Source organism: Malus sylvestris, chromosome 16 (genome assembly GCF_916048215.2).
Source record: "Malus sylvestris chromosome 16, drMalSylv7.2, whole genome shotgun sequence".
Classification (NCBI taxonomy): Eukaryota; Viridiplantae; Streptophyta; class Magnoliopsida; order Rosales; family Rosaceae; genus Malus; species Malus sylvestris.
In genome coordinates this window covers 4,850,571-4,868,065 of record NC_062275.1, presented here as the reverse complement: position 1 = coordinate 4,868,065, position 17,495 = coordinate 4,850,571, and the positions used below count along the sequence as shown (strand labels likewise).

Genomic DNA, 17,495 nt, shown 5'->3' with positions numbered 1-17,495 from the left:
AAGTGTATTTTTATTTCCTAATATAAAAAGTTTGGAGTGTAGAATGAGAATTTGGAGTGCTAATAACAATTCCCAAAAAAATAACATACATTATAATACTAATTTATTGAAGTGTACATAATTCAAGGACTTTGATCAAACATTGAAAACCAATAAGGTTTCAATTAAAGAATATTGAAGAGTAGAGACCGCATCCAAAGTCTCCCAAAAATTAGGCCTAAAAGATTCCAACTTGCATGCAACAACTCTTTGAACATTTTATATATACATAATAAGTGTGTGTGTGTGTATATATACATTCATGCAAAATAAAAGCAAAACAAAGCAAAGCAACCCATGGCCTAATGCTAAAATGACCAATTTAAACGACCAACGTTTCACATCGATCGTTCATTGTCATTGCTTGTTAATAAGACTTAATTAAGATAGGAACATATATAGGTAGGAAATTAATACACACACATGTATGTATATGTATGTGTGTGTGTGTGTGTGTGTGTGTGTGTGTGTGTGTGTATCCATGAAAAACTGCAGTACGTACGTAGTATCAACGTCTATATCTGCCATGTCCTAGCTACCCACTTAACCAAAACAATGAATGAAAATGGTCCTGCAGGACCACATGAAGATCAGTAGTAGCTAACCTAGCAAGCCACTTGATTTGATCCATCAATATTAATCCATCTCTATATGTTACCATAAGAAGAAAGAAGAGGAAATGCATGCAGAAGTCAGCGAGTACCACTGTATATTATTGGTTACAATTAATTAAGCTATGGTCAGTTGATTCACGAGTACATCGATCGTCATTGTAGCATCCTCCTGCATTGTATCATTGAGTTTGATAAAACGTGAGTAGCTAGTGCCCACGGCCACCTTAATGAAGGGTCCGAATCGAACTGATTATGCGTCGTGGCCCGTGGAGCTCCTTCATCCTGGCCTGGCCTACGTACGGAACCTGAATCACAACTGCAATAGCTACTAGGAGAGTAGCAGTATGATGCATATTATTAATTCATGATCGTGGGAGATCATGTATACGTATGTCTAGCGAATCAGAACCAGACATGGAAACTCTTAAAATGAAATATGAAGTCCAATGCTATAGCGAGGGAAGCAAATGTTTCTGATTCTTAGCGGCTCGTAAAATTTCAGATTTTGATCAATGAACGATTGTGTAAAATTCTACAATGGTATGGTGTATCCTATATAGAGTTGGCAAGATGGACCCAACTCGTTAACATGACTCGATCAATTCGCTCGCAAAATTTCAATGGGTTAACCCGTTAGCAACCCATTAGTTAACAGGTGGTTTAGGGGTGAACCCATGAAATCCATAATCACTCATTAAAGAGTTATAAAAAAAATTCAATATTGAAAATCGGGAACTATAGTCTAGTAGTATTCCTCTTTGTTTAGAAGTGAAAGGTCTTAGGTTCGAATCTCGTGGATGGCGAATTCAATACCAAATTAGGCTGCTCATTGTGTGACTTAGCCGAACTTCTCCTATTCCTAGTGTAAAAATATTCACGTACTCAAAAAACAAAAAACTCCATTGGAGCCGCAAGGTCGGAGGAGACGGTTCAGGAAGTGAAGACGATGGAGAGTGAGAAGACGAAGACAACGGCGACAGCAAGGGCCATGGCCAGCACTTTGAACGACACGGCGTAGCTTCGCGCGACTCCTCTAACGCTGCCAGGGAATCGAAAGTTTGCCATTTCTTGGACTCGAAGTCTGACATTAAATCTCTTTTTTATTTTTTTTTTCAAATGTAGCGGATCGACGAGTGCGACTTGGCGTTGACGGTGGCATACTGCCACCCTTGATGCTCGAGTTCAGCCTTGCAATCTTTACTGTTGACAGGAACCCGGATGTCGCACTCGGGCGGAGACATGAAACCCTTCATGGCGGAGGGTTTGGAGTTGAGATGTGATCAAGCACTAGTGTATCTCATACACCGATGTATGTTAAAAAAACTCTAGTTCGTGATCATGGGACATCATTAAATACATATGTCTAGCCAGTCATAATCAAACATGCAAACCTTTCAGTTGGGGAAGCAAATGGTTCTACAGAAACAGATTTTGATCGAGTTTATATATGTTGATACAAGATAACAAACAAATGAGCCTTAATTCATTAATAACGACAAAAATGCATGCATGTAGGCTTTCCTAAACTCGATCTGTGGCAAATATGTTATAGCAATATATTATGAATTAACAGTTATTAATTAGCAACTTAAGCATGAAGAGAAGTCATATATTGATCACAGTTCAATCACACTCGAAAGCATGCTATATATATGTTTTTGTAATTAAAACACAACTGTCGTCCACTCATAGTATAAACGTGATCAAAACCCTAATAAAATCTTCTTAATTACTAGCTGGCTCACACAAAATATTCAACATTAAACTCAAATTCAAAGCAATCAAATTACTTGCGCCATCGCTGTAAAATGGACATATATGTACTTAATTAAGACACTAGTAATTAATTATTCCAGAAAGAAAAAGCACCAAAAACCGTAGTACTCTTGTTGTAATACTTAACCTAGCTAGGATTAATTAGTAGAGGCTACCTAGCATTGGTATTACGATCATGTCCCTCGTCCGCTCCATGGTGCGGATGATGCTGCCCGTTCGCAGTAGACTCCATGGCTACCCCGCCTAGAATAGGCCGATATGCGTTGAGCGCCGCCAGCACACCCAAGTGGCTGTCAGCGGCGCCATGACTCGTTGTACTTGATCCCAACCCCAATTGTTGGCCAGGCAATATAGCCATTGGAGAAGCGAAATTCATAAAATGTAGGCCGTGGCTGCCTCCAGCCACTGGCCCCCTATACATATTGCCGGCGTTGCCAATTGTCGGAATTGTCCACATGGGATTAATGGAATTAGTGTGCTCGTGATGAATACTCCCTTGGCTACTACTAGGGTTATTATTTGCCACCATCCAAAACGTCGCCGGAGTTGTATTTTGACTAGCCGGAATCGGGCCCGTACTAGCCGATAACAAATCTTGCTCCGGCCGAATCCGCTTTCTTGCCATGCTACTAGCCTCATCGAGAGTAACAGCCTGATGATGATCACCTAACTCTTGCTTGGCTTCCAACATTGCATTATTACTCACATTATTATTGCCAGAATGATTGAAATTCCACAACATCGACGACGGAGGAGAATTCTCAGACGACATTAACCCTGCACCGGGAAATAAAATCCTTCCGCGCTGCGCGTTCTCCTCCGTAACCAACTGCGAGGTGGAGGCAGCTGCTCCGAAGTTGTTGGAGTTGAAGTAATAATTACTTGCGTTAGTCCTCATGTAGTGCGACGGCGCCGACATGCTGGACCCGGAGCTCCTGAGCGAGATGTTAAGGGAGGTGAAGTTGGCGGGAATGGTGCCGGTTCCAGTGGCGGCGATGACAGAAGGTTCGGCCTGCTGGAGGAGCCACTCGATGGTCTCGCCGTCGGACTTGTGCCCTAGCTCCCGCGTGAGCTGGAAAACCCTAGCTGCGCACGTGGCAGGCATGCGGATGCGGCGGCCCCTCCCGTCCACTTTGGTGTGTCTATCTTTGGTGGATGTCCTCTTCGCAGGAGGCTTCTTGTTACTGGGTTGTTGTTCTTGGATAGACGAACCGGTTCGGTTGAGGTCTGAGCCGGGGTCGGCGACAGTAGAGCATGCAGCAGCTGGTTCTGGATCGTCATCGACTTGGTTGGTTTTGTCGATGAATTGTAGTGGAAAATTGGGCCTGCAGCGGATCCCATTATCTGCTTCCATGATCATATGGGGGGGACGATCGTTCACTCACTCACAATTTTTTAATTTTTTAAAAAAAAAATTTCCTTGGTTTCTCCTGGTACGAACAACTGTAGAGAGCTGACCCAGCAGCTCAATTTCTATCAATTTGTGGTGGCCTGGCCTGGCCTAGTGGGTCTCGCTCGTGTGGTGGACTGTGGAGCATGAAATTCTTTGCAGAAAGGGGAAAGTGGCAGCTCAGCAGTTGTTGAGTTGTTTCTCTCTCTCTTTTGTGACAGAGAGAGAAGATAACAGAAAAGAAAGGATAAGGGTCAAGACTCGAGGGAAGAGGCCAGGCAAGCTTTAAGCAACAAAAATAATGAGTGGGAATTATACGGTCGGCCTATGATCCATAATAAAAAGCTAAAATATATACACATAATAAAAAGCTCAAATTTTTCTCTTTGTTTTAAGTTGTTTTTTTTAAATTACCAGATTATTTCAGCTTTTCATTTGGATTCGTTATATTAAGGATTGGCCAAAAGAAAATATTTTAATAATCTAACAACCCTAATTATATTGAAGGATTTATCAAATAATCCAACAACTCCGTAATTTTTTTTAAGAATTTGAACCGTCTATATTTAAGTTAATCATTCATATGTTATCTTTGTAAAAAAATAGATTAGTCCACTAAGACACCAAAATGACTACTCATTTAATCCAGAGTTATCTATATCAAACAAAAAATTATCTTTAAGGAAATATTTATGTTGTGATAAAAAGATATTTATATGATCTTATTGATTGCGTGAAGCTCACAGATCATGTTTGTTCGCTCTTCCTTACAATTATATGATAAAATACTGTTTATTTATTGATCATGTTCTATATATGCATGAACTTGGTTGTAATTCTTGAAATATTACCGCTCTTTTTAAAAAAAAAACAAGGGTTTTGGCCATTGAAATTATTGCTTTCATTCATTAGGAGGACGAGGGTTTGTTGTTACTTTGGTTTGGACGTTTCTCATTTTTATTCGTTTGATATTTTTTACTACCAAAAAAATTAAAATTTGATGAGCAGTGTCGTTTTTATGGTGGTTGGACTGTTCCTTGATTCAGACTCCACGTGCGGAGCTCTTTTTCATTCAATCCATTAAGACAGTGGTGGCCGCAGGTGGGGACCCACTCTTCCAAGTCAAAAACCCTAACAGGGACTGATTGGTAATTTTCTATCATTTTTATATATGAAAAAGGAAAAAGATTATCAAGTGGCTCCAATCGCATTCATGTAATCATTGCAGTTTTGCCTTTGCACCTTTGCCCTTTACCTTTGGAATTAGGGTTCCCACTTCCCACCATTTTCTGCTACCTCCTCAAGGATCTTCATGGATAATAATTTACCCTAGTAAAGCTTGCATTAAAGTTCGAAATGTTACATTTATCAAACATACATAAAGGATTAATTAATATACGAGTTGTAAAAAAAACGGTGACTGTGTCAAACTGTTAATGAATGGGATAATGAATAATCAATTAACTTTATTTCAAACGACTAAATGCAGATGCTCATGATTCTTACATATATTATCTAAACATAATAGTCTCAATAATGCAACTTGAGATCTAAGAAGAAAATGCAATAAGAAATTAATATTTTTTTTAATAAGCCATTGAAATTGGAAAACTTTTCAATCCAACATTCTACCAACTATCTCCCCAACAATATGAATTTACAACTCATTACATTAGATTTCAAAGTATTAGGAAATTTTAAAGGATATGTAAAATAAGAGTATGAATAAATATGAGACTTAGTTAATTTAAGGTGAGACTTAAGACGCGTGCCTTCGTTTTGCCTGTAAACCGCCTCTGGACCTAAAGCTCTAAACTATATTGAAAAATCAGAGATATTTGATTTAGAAAAAAAAAATTGTAACAGATATTTTGGCTAAGACCCTACATTTTTGTGTGTCCTGTATCCAAGACATGTGAGCCACAATATTGTGCAAGATATGTGGTCCTCATCACTCAAGAACTATGATTTTGAAAGTTCAAATTCTAAAATTTGCTTTTTCTATAAAGTTTCCAAGGAACATAAGGCATCTATATGGTTTTGCATCGCTGCCAAGTAACAGTTATTATTAGCAGAATAAAGATAAAAATATAAGAGAAAGGGGAGGAGAATTCGAACACGGATATTCAAATGGAAGAGCGAATACTCTAAACTAATTGAGCTACAAGCTATTTGTAATAAATTTTTTTTTTTTTTTGAAAAAAAAGTATAAAAATGACATATTATATCTCAGAATATATATATATATATATATATATGTATGTATATCGAGGCTACTTAACTTTTGATGAATATTAGAGCCTAGCACATAAATTAATATCATCGTGTTCGTGGAGTAGATTAGTCTTTGGTCTCAATTTTTATTTTTAATGATTGAACTTTAGAACATTGTAGATCTCAACCGATGTGCTGAACAGACCTAACAGTCAATTAGTGTAACTTAAAAGGGAACAAAAAGAAAAAAGAAGAGAAATAGGAGGCAGGAACAATTACATTTCAACAACCAACAAACCTAGCTACCAGAGAGTAATCATACATATGTACGTAGAAACTAAATAAACCTTACATATAAATGGAATTAACAGAAGTTGGTATTCGATAATTACGATTAATTGAATTAAGCTATCAATCGATCAACGTTTGATTAACTTGTGCTAAACTAAACTTGAATACTAATACTATAATGAGATGCATATATGCCAGGTGTATTGAATATATGCCAGGTCATTAAAATTGCCACATCAGCAGTAGCTTAGGATATAAGCCATTGTATGTTGAACCGACTATATAGAATATTATTTCCTTGTATTAATTAGATAAGATTGGGTTGTAATAACTGTTTTGAGATCATCATAAATATATACTTCTTTCTTTTTCTCTAAGCTTCTCTATGTTCTTCAATTTTGCAATTCTTTCATGGAGGTTAAGAATCATGTCCTTAGTATTCCAAACTATTTACTTTTCTGCACCCAACTTAGTTAACTAATCAATTATATATTCCATTATATTAATTTATTTTCTTTATGATACAAAGCACGAGAAAATTTGAATATAACCCTCACACATCACGTGTTATAAAATGGATTTATCTCAAGTATATTTTTTTTCTCTTACCACATGCAACTTCAGGGTAAAAGCAAACATCATTGTAAAAAAAAAGAAAATTAAACATCAAAATGGTTGTGACAAATATAACACTGTCAATCTCTTTACATAAAAATAGAAAGAAGGTGAAAATTAGGGCTAGTCTTGGCCTCGGCTCGCAATATATATAAGAAATTGGACTTATTTTCGTGGAAGTATAAATTTTAGATGTAATTCTTATATTTGTCAAATACGGTTTAATACGTGCGAATAAATTCAAGTTTTTTGCATTTTTAATAAATTGCTTTTGCACATATGTCGTGAAAAAGGCTCAGTCATAGAGCTTAGAGCTTTGGAACCCATGCCGGTGGTATCCTCTCCATATCCTTTCAAACTACTAGTTCTAATATTATCATTAGAAAACTTATAGTTGTTCTCGTACGTAGTGCTCTGATTTCTACCACCAATACTACTCCCTAGACCTCCATGCACCTCCTTCCCCTAACTAGTTGTGCGGGTCTAAGCACCGTCATCTTCTAGTTTTGGACTCAGGCCACCACAACTATGCCTTTGCTGCTGCTGTCTTTCATGAGGTACTTGGGGACTTTGTGCAAAGTGGTGAAAGGGTAGGGTTTAAGTAGTTTGAAAAGGGCGTATTGAAGGAGAGAAGAAGGGGAGAAAGAGGAAGAGGAAGGCACATACTTATAGTTGATGAATAAGGGTTTGCTCAACGGACCACTCCGTCAGGTATGACAAGAAAAATGTCAAGCAAATGTTGTGTTGGTGGATATTTATTACACGTCACTATGAGATTTTGACCACTGACAATAGACTTAGCCAACAAATACTATTATCGAGCAAAGCCTAACTAGCTGATAAATACTATATATTCGTTGGGCAAACTGTTTGATATTGCGCACCATTTTTTCCCTCTTCACGCCAAGATGTTACCTGACGAATTATGACTTGCCCTGCAATTGCGTTCCGTCGTGTAAAGGTTTTGAGTAAATCATAAACGTTGACCATTTTTAACTTACCAATAAAAATATGTTGGATAAACGACGAAATTTTGTTTGTCGGACAAAATTTTGTAGAACAAGCTCTATTTTCTGGTAGTGGTAATTGAAAAAAACCGTAGGAATTAATACTTTCAGAAAAAGGGCCATTATGCTAAAAAAATATGGCCCTCATGTGGTGTCGTGGGTTCTATCTCTCCAACATCACAACATTGAAGCCACACCGTTGAAGGGATTAATACTTGATGATGATTGCCTAAGAAATCACGTGCCTTGCTACCTGGCTATCATATTCTTGCCGGTGACGAAGATGGCTTACCCTCCACATTGGTTAGCTAATAAGACTTAATCATATAAACAAATTTGTCGGAATGCTGGTGGTTGGCCGAGCTATAAATAAATCATTTTCGTCCTATTTAGGTGAAGCCAGTCCCTCTTTTTTCAAAAATCATAAGTCAATTCATATCCAAACATATTTGTAAGCACCGTGGATTTAATTATCGCATGGTACTCAAATTCTTGGTAAAAAAGAAAGACTTTGGTGTTAAAAAAAAAAATTCAAGTGTATGGCCTTTTGTGTTGTCCAAATGGGCATGCTAGGTACCATCAATTGTTTACGCATGAGCCATTTGTTAATGAAAAACTGTTAATCATTAATTAGACAATTGATTCTCACAAATTGTATAATACACTAACGGGCTTTTAATCTATTGTCATTTAATATCAGAAGAAGTTTCAGATGCAGATTTCTATTTAGTTTGAGAAAACATATCATGTGTATACACCCAAAGTGATTCGTATGTAGAATGGTGTAGATAAGAGGCAGATTCACTTTGGACAAGGCGGGTCAGCTAACCCGCCCCCAAACTCAAAAATTCTCTATGGAAGAACTGGGTGTTGCCCTTGAAAATCTGAGATGGGCTTGAAAGCTTCCCTCCAACTGGTCGATGAATTGCTTTTATGGGCACTGTGCAAGGTAGTTGCTAGCCTCATGCCTTTGTTGCTTTGCTATGAGTATCTTTTGATAGGCTCATTGGGCATATGTTGGCACATGTCGGCATACTCGCTTAAAAGCTATTGATATCAGTCGATGTGCTTGTTTGGAAGGTGATTTGGTATCTGTTGACATGCATGTAATATGACTTGGCAAATGACCTGAGGCCTACCAAGGTTCAATAAAATGACAATTTCCATGCTATACCGTCCAAATTTTTTTTCCATCCTCCCCCCTCTCAAAATAAGATTTCTTGCCCCCCCTCTCTTCTCAAAATAAGATTTCTTGAGTCCGCCTTTGGTGTAGATAAGATTTCCTGAGTCCGCTACGGGTGTAGATATGACATGTCCGTATGTAAAGTGATATAAAAAATATATTTAAACAATGACCTACATAGCATGCATAGATAAATTCGTTTCTATGATTAGAAGAATACCAGCCAGAAAGATAGGGAATGACAGTTGTGCATGCACAATATTAATCCAAAATAAAATGAAGGGAAAGAATGGAGTACTGAATGACAGGCTATTGGGATCATATAATTAATCATGAGAGTACTATTTTAAGCAGCTTAACCAACTTGAAGAATCCAATAAGCACTTTTCCGTACTATGCACAAAAAGCAATGCATCGGCGCATATTTGTGGGTCATTCCAGACCTATTGCTTGCGGTGACCTTACCTAATTTTGGTAGCTAGCTGTGACGGGTCTCCTCCGTCTGATATCCTTTCCATCTTAGTACTGCTTTCATAATTTATGGTCTTTGTCAACAGAAGAGGACAGCTGCTTCAACTCTTCACCGTTCAATTTTCTTTACGTACTACATACTATCTGCCATGGTAGACTATGTCGTGCATGCACATGGATCTTGACCGTTCATGCTCATGAGTTATGAGTCTTACACTTACGTCGACTTAAAAGTATGTTGACATGCCTATACATAATTTCATATACAAGTCAAGTCAACTTAAAATAAGCAAGTTTGAAAATCGCATAGGATGCTTTGACAAAAGAGGCTAGTGTGTAATTGAACTTTTGCTAGTGAAAAGCAATAGATCAGTAGAATTTGCGGTTTCATAGACAATATTGTCTCCTTTGTCAAAGCAGTGGTTGCTGCGGTGTCCAATTCAAAGGCAAAAAGTAATCAGGGTTGGGGGTAAACATGGTTCGTCCAAAACAAGCAACCATGCAAACAATTCCTACTCAGTAAGAGTTTAAGAATACTCACCTATGTACTTATGATTTCAACTTAGATTACTCTATCTGCCAAACCTTCTGAATATGTATCTTACATTTGAACTGAGTTATTTATAGTTAAATGATTTTTTTTTTCAGTTGTTCGGAGCCAATTAAGAGATTGATCTAATTGAACTTCACGCTCCAAACTTTTGATAATTCAATCAATCTTTCTTGGGCAAGAATGATATCTCGATCGAGTTAGAATACTCATCTTTGTACTCATGATTTCAGGTTCAATTTCTCTCTTTCTCTTATTATTTAAAGGAAAAAGCCCATATAATTAGAGTTTGTATATGACTATAGATTTTGCCTGTTGAACATGGGATACATGGGAAGTGTTGATATGTTTGCTTGCATGGTGCAATAAATAATAAATAAAACCGTCTCCGTCATGAGAAATTAAGGATTGACCATGCTAAAACTAAAGAAACCATGTCACGATCCACAGCTACGCCTATGTCGGTAAAAGTATATCCGTGCACGACTGAGGTATGGGTCCAATAATTGTTTATTTACATGCCCATTAAACTCATATATTCCATATTCTTCTAGCCTTTGGGCGTTTCACATTATAATTTGAAATATGTCCCAGTATCGAACTCGTCAGCTAGTTATAAGTGGAAAAAAATATTACGTAAATGCGTGCAAATCCTCGATGACCTTAGTTTGGAATCACATTTGCTACAAAATTAGCATCTTGCAGAACATATTACCGAAACAACATTTAATTACTCTTACTCTTGTTTTGGAAATTGATGTCTTTGTACGCGCCAAGATATAATCTATGTATTAATGTTGAGAATTAAACCCTTAAGCATTAACACTGTGATTATATATGCTACTAATTCACATTAATTCAGTCGTAAAAGCACACACATTGACATTACAAACTTACCGAAAGAGAAATAGGCACAATTACAACAGTCAGTTGCACGGATGGAATAGTTAGTAGGAGTGGGCCTCCATAGTCCAGCTCAGTCAATAGAATGTCATTCTCAAGAGAGACTTGTGTGGCACAAGCAGTGGCGTCCTTTACATATAATACAAAAGTATTTGTGTTATTTTTTCAAATGTTCTTAAGTTATTGGCATGCCACTACTGCGATGTACTTGTGCAATACACGTGATCATCTCCCTTGACTACATCGACCGATGAATGATAGGCCAATAGTCCACTGCTAATGTATCCAACATCGTATTGTATCTAATTAGCAACATGCTCGTTCAGAAGGTGGGGAATACTTTTTGGCTGAGTAGGTGTAAAGTTTTATCCAAAAAGTCGTAGTGATTTTTTTTTTGGTCAGATCTCAGTTGTAAAGTTTGACTTTCCTCGATAAGTTTTTCTCCAAATCATATCTACGTTGAATGTGTTTTGTGAATAAACGATGTTATCTACATTAAAGGTAGACTTAGTCTTATAATGAGCTAGCAAAAAAATGGTTCAAATTCATCTTTAGCGAGAATTAAACATAAAAATTTTCATTTACAGGTGAAGAAAAATGTAAATGACACTAGACTGTAATACTAACTCACCAAGCTAAAGCTACCGACCAAAATTTGTAAATTTGACACACATCCCCCTTTCTTTCATCTGTGGCTGGTGGGAAATGAGCTTCGTTTATTAATTGCTTCAAAAAACAATTGGACGAAGCTAACGATAAGATGTTTTATTAGTAAGAACAATTAAGTTCAAGAGCTGTCAGATGAGTACATTATTTTCAATGATTAATATTTTGATATGGAGATAATTCATATAGAACGTAAATAATTTTAAATCATATGACCACCACACAAAACCACAAGAATCAAGAGTTCAATGATAAATTTATCACAAAAACGACAGACATGACAAACCCACGCCGATGCCTCGCATGAATGTAGTTCACTTCTTGATTATTCACACAATGTAATGCAAAACTTAAGATAATAAATCGTCATATTTTATTATATCATTGTCATACTTATCGTATCTAGATTCTAAGTTTTTGCAATGATGTGATGTGAATTGGGCAATTTGACAACCAATAATTTCAACAAATTAGTCATCATCTCTAAAGTACGAAAACAAAATACAGCCATATTGTACGTGTTCTTGGGCCCCACTCAGTTCATAATTCAAACCAGTCGCCTGCCACGTGATTGATTTGGTATAATTTGTTATCTATCACCTTATATTTTTGGTACAATATTTTATAATGTTAGTACGAGAATTATTATTAAACATTGAGATAGCAGAGAATTTATGGAGACTCTCCTTAGCATTTCTCATTTGCCAATGTGAAAATCACAGTACTTGGGTTTTTCTCTTATCTTGACTCTTGAGAAAAATTTGGATCACACAACCGACTGCGCAATCATATGTAGATAATTGCGAGCACCGTATCAATAATTATGTAATTAAAGTATTGATCTTATCAACAGTATGAAAAATATGTTATAATCATTGATGTATCAATCTTGAATTGTCATAACAGCTAACTATGTATTCATATCAACTTTGTTGAATTGTCGAGTAATTAATTATATATTCATATTAATTTTGTTGACAAATTTATTGACTTTACATGATCAAAGTATCCATCAATAATCGAAACTACATATTAAAAAAGTCTTCTTTGTAAACTAAAAGCGGATGAAAAGACAATTTAGTAATTTACACAAAACAAAATCATGAACAGTCAAATAAATTCACACAAAATAAATTTTAGTTTTCTTTTGGAAAGTCATACCCAAAAGTGATCCTAGCATCCTCTAATCAAAAAAATAAAAAGGAAAACTTCTCTATTCAATTACACGTATTTTTTTTCTCTCTCTTTCCTTCCCATTTAAAAACAAAAACAAAAAATAATTCCACACACAAAAATGAGGCGTTTGTTTGCAAATATGAACGATCTAAAAGCTATAGTTTGTGCAAATAAGATGCCAAGCCCAGCCCAACATCAATTTTGCAAGCCATCCGTACTTTTCTAATTTGAACTTGAGCGAGTCTCTCAAGTTATAGTCTGCACACTCTGGACACTCTGGTGCAAATTCGAACATCAGCGATTTCTCTTCCCCTTAACATTTAACAATTTAACTCACTAACGCAAATAAACTGCACGAGAAGAATTTGCGTCTGAACTTTTTGTGGATCGGGAGAAAACTAGAATTCATAGAAGTCGAAAAGGGCAAAGATAACAAACTACAGAACCCATGCCTCTTCCAAAAAAACCCAGCTTTTCGTAGCTTAGAGTTTCACCTTATCTTTAAAAAGTAAATTACTGCTGATATGAACACACAATACATCTCAGGCAACAGAACCAAAAAGATTCCAGTCATTGACTCTGAAGCTAGAGACGGCGAGTTTAGAGACCTCGGCCACTGGCATATGCCCGGATTGTACTGCAGGAACAGCAAAACCAGCCCCCACAGTGTTTGCAGTTTCGCTCAAAGGACTGCAACCAAAACAACATAATCACATCAATGTCATATAATGCAAAAGTTTATCATGCACATTAGACAACATTAGCATGCATGTATACTCTTTCTGAACCGAATGAACTCAACCACAGTGGATTTAAATCCTTTCTGCAGCAACCGTATTCTTTTTTACCATCTTATATGATAAGGTAAGATAAAAGGAGAGAAACCGTGCACTGATATTAATGGAGGGGTCCGTACCCCTTAGATAGATCCCCGCACTCCTAAGGTAGTGCTAGAACTACTACTACCTTAAAAGAAAACACAGAGGAGACTCATGGGGAGGGACCTGTATTTCTTAAGGTGTTTAAGGGATTAACAAAGCGGGATGTATTGCGACATAAGCTAAGTTTAGGACCCTCCTAGTCATCCTGTAGTGCTAATTATTCTCTTTTTAGTTGCCTAATGTTTAAGAAATCAGGCAGCCGATGAAAGGATATTGCAAATTACGTGTAACGGTGTAAGAAGGCATACACCACATCCTACTTCGTATGGCCCGATCAGGAAGTCAAGATCTTTGATCACATAATTCATGACTATCTTGTTTACAAGAGATAAGTTCCTATTGCATCCACATAGAATTTTTGCGGCAACTTACTTTATATGAACGGGCTCATATGCAGTAATCAGCACATCTGTATTAACTTCCTTAAGGCGCAAATTTGCTACATAGACCTGCACGATTCCAAGCAATAAACCCCAGTTAGCATACTTGCCGAAGTGAATCAGGAGTAGCACCCTGAAACAGTTTAGAACACCATACAACAAAACAAACATACCCTCACAATATTTTGCGCTTCCCTTCCTTGCCGCCCTTTCGAAATTGCCTACATTCAAGAACGGAAAACAAGAAATATATGACCCAAAACGAATGGCAAGAATCAAAAGTGAAAACCAGCAAGCCACGAATAACACGAAATTCAAACTGCACATACCATTTGGCCAACAGCAGTCGTAACAACAGCAGGTGTGTTTCTATAACACAATCTGGGGGCCTCAATTACGCCAGACTGCTCGATCACCTGACGGCAATTGCGAAAATAAAACGTTAAAACACAACTGCAAAACGGATCAATTAGCTGCAAAGGTTTACGGTTCAGGGTTTAGGGTTTTACCATGCTCCTGTCAGCATCTTGCTCAGTGGCAAGGTCCTGAAGAAACCAGTTGGCGCTTCCATTGTCGCCGACTTCATGCTTCAATTCCAAAAGCTCAAAGATCAAGCTTTCGTCCCGGGCAGGGTCCACAAAAGCCTCCTTCAAAAACCCACCAAAAAAATTAAAATAAAAAACATGAAATTAAATAAAAGAAGCTAAATTTGAAAAGTGGTCAAACCAATTAGCAATATTAGCGAACCTGGTGATCGGGAACTTGCCGAATGTTGCTCACATCCTACAAATTTGACAGAAAGCAAGAAAAAAGATGCAAATTTTGGAATAAAATTACAAAAACAAACACAAAAATAATTAAAATATATACAAAAACTGACCTCGAATCTGAGAGGGAAGGTGCTAGTGATGGCGCCGCCGAACAAGGGGCGCTCGGAGTAGATATCTTGGGACATTTCGTTCGGCGATGGGAAACACGGAGGCAAGCGGCGTCGTTTTGTTACTTGAGAATCGGAAAACAGAGTAATCTCTGAAATTAATTCGAGAAAATAAAACTGGAAACAGAACGAAAAGAACAGAAAGCACAGAATTCAAAGTGAGCGATTAGAAGTTTTGGAAGGAATCGTGGAATCTCGTACCTCTGAGAAGCAGAAGCTTCTGCTTTCTTTCTGTGGAAGCTTCTGAAAGTTCGAATTCTGCTGTCTGCTGATTTTCGTGTGTATTTATAGAGTACAGTTGCTTGAACTTCACGACGACTTAGTTCTCACGCACGCCCGAAACTAGGAAGAAGAAGAAGGAGAGTTATATTTAGAGTAAATTTAAATTATACCTATACGCTCTCAATTTTAATCAATTTAGAGTACTTGGATCTAACGAAGGACATGACACAGGACCGAATACAATGACGTTCTAAGATTCATATAGCCGATCCCACTCAGTGACTTGGATTTTCCAAGTCTCCAACCGAGAAGTTTTCCTCACTCGCGAAATTAAGAGAACACTACCTCAACCTCCATGCTCCACTCACAAAGCTTCAACATACAAGCTTCAACAAAAGAAAATTCAAAGAACTTAGCGAAGAAGGCTTTGGTGTATTTAACACAATACGTTGAAACGAAGGAAAGCTTATTTATTGATATCCCCGATAAGTTATAAATATGTACATATACATGAGTCAAAATAAACAAACAAGAGGGAGCATTCACAAAGGTTGCTTAGGAGAAGTCTCAGCAGTCGGTAGAGCCCCAGAAAGAGAATGCATCGGAGGGGGATCATTCGGAACCTCAGTACTGGACAGAACCCTAGAAGGAGGAGGCATCAGAGGTTGATCATTTGGAGCTTCATTACGCGGTACAGCCCCAGAAGACGAAGGCAATAAATGCCTTTGGAACAAACCCACAAATCTCTGATGATCAAGTAAAACCTGACCATCAGATTCCTTCATCTGGTCAAGCTTCCTCTTCATGTTTGTAGCATAGTCATGTGCGAGCCGGTGCAACTGTTTATTCTTATGCTTGAGCCCTCTAATCTCCTGTTTGAGACTCATCACTTCAGCCGCCAATGATTCAACTTGGTGGGTTCGAGCAAATAGGCGTTGGGCCATATTAGACACAGAACCTGCACACTGAACACTGAGAGCCAGAGAATCCTTAACAGCTAACTCATCAGACAATTTGGAAAGTAGTCTGTTATCTTTGGGAGTGAGAAGGTTCCTGGCCACCACCGCAGCGGTCATATCATTCTTCATCACGGAATCCCCAACGGTAAGAGGACCAGTAGGGGAGACGAAGGATGGGCGCCATATGTTATCTGGAGAAGGCGGGGCTGCCTCTTCAACAAGGTTTAAGTCAAAACGACGATCGGATGGGCCAGACATTTTCAAAGGTTTTCAAGAGAGAAGAGGTGGGACAAATCAAGATCTTAGAAGTGCAAAAATGGAGCTTCTACTGGTGGAGATTCAAGTGTGCTTTGGAACTTAATGCCAGCCCCTATAAAAATCTGCACTCGACGGAGCTTCAGAAATCGAAGAGGCGCCTGCTCAGAAATCGAAGAGGCGTTTGCTTTCTCAAAAGTTGGGCTGTTCAGAGACCACGAGGGTCGATCTCAGAAATCGAAGAGGTGTTTGCTTTCTCAAAAGCTGGGCTGCTCAAAGACCACGAAGGCCGATCTCAGAAATCGAAGAGGCGCTTGCTTTCTCAAAAACTTGGCTGCTCAGAGACCACTATGGCCGATCTTAGAAATCGAAGAGGCACCTACTTTTCCAGCCTTGTCAGCACCTGTCACACGCACACTCAGCTTTGCGGAAATTATGGGCATGCTGTCGAAGACTTCTGGTGAAGTAGAAAGCACATGAATCTTACTGTTCAATCACCCACTTCCCACACGCAACAGTAGCTCATGGGTACCATAGATAACTTTGCCAAAGTTAAGACACGTGAAGCTTGCAGCTACCACTACATCGCTCTGACCAAGAAGGGTAAAAGAATAGCAAAGAAACAACACTAACAAAGTTTAGACACATAAATTTTGAAGGTCTAGCTACCATATTATTACCGACAATGGTAAAGGAACAGTACCACTGCTGGATAATTGGAAAGTCCATGTGTGTCAACCTTTGTGCTTCGTGGCAAGGTAGACTAGCAAACATGCCCAACCTTTACTCACATTCGAGAAAACACTCCCAACAAGATTGCTTGTTCCAAAATCTAAGAGGCACCGTCCTCCGAATCTCGAGAGTCAGACTCCCAACATGACTACTTTCTCAAAAATCGAAGAGAGG

At 38.0% G+C, this 17,495-nt stretch overlaps 2 protein-coding genes across 2 annotated transcripts; both read right to left on the bottom strand.

Moving 5' to 3' along the window:
* Positions 1-2,413: 2,413 nt before the first annotated feature.
* On the bottom strand, positions 2,414-4,133 carry LOC126609386 (transcription factor TCP15-like). The gene has a single exon (XM_050277320.1). The coding sequence runs from the start codon at positions 3,787-3,789 to the stop codon at positions 2,581-2,583; it is 1,209 nt and encodes a 402-aa protein (XP_050133277.1). The 5' UTR covers positions 3,790-4,133; the 3' UTR covers positions 2,414-2,580.
* A 9,126-nt stretch (positions 4,134-13,259) lies between these two features.
* On the bottom strand, positions 13,260-15,514 carry LOC126606295 (uncharacterized). The gene is made up of 8 exons (XM_050273666.1): positions 15,355-15,514; positions 15,097-15,218; positions 14,964-14,999; positions 14,726-14,863; positions 14,546-14,632; positions 14,390-14,437; positions 14,209-14,285; positions 13,260-13,585 (listed from the first exon to the last, which is right to left on the bottom strand). Exons 2-8 carry the CDS (start codon positions 15,169-15,171, stop codon positions 13,438-13,440), a joined length of 609 nt encoding a protein of 202 aa, XP_050129623.1. The 5' UTR covers positions 15,172-15,218; positions 15,355-15,514; the 3' UTR covers positions 13,260-13,437.
* Positions 15,515-17,495: the final 1,981 nt, after the last annotated feature.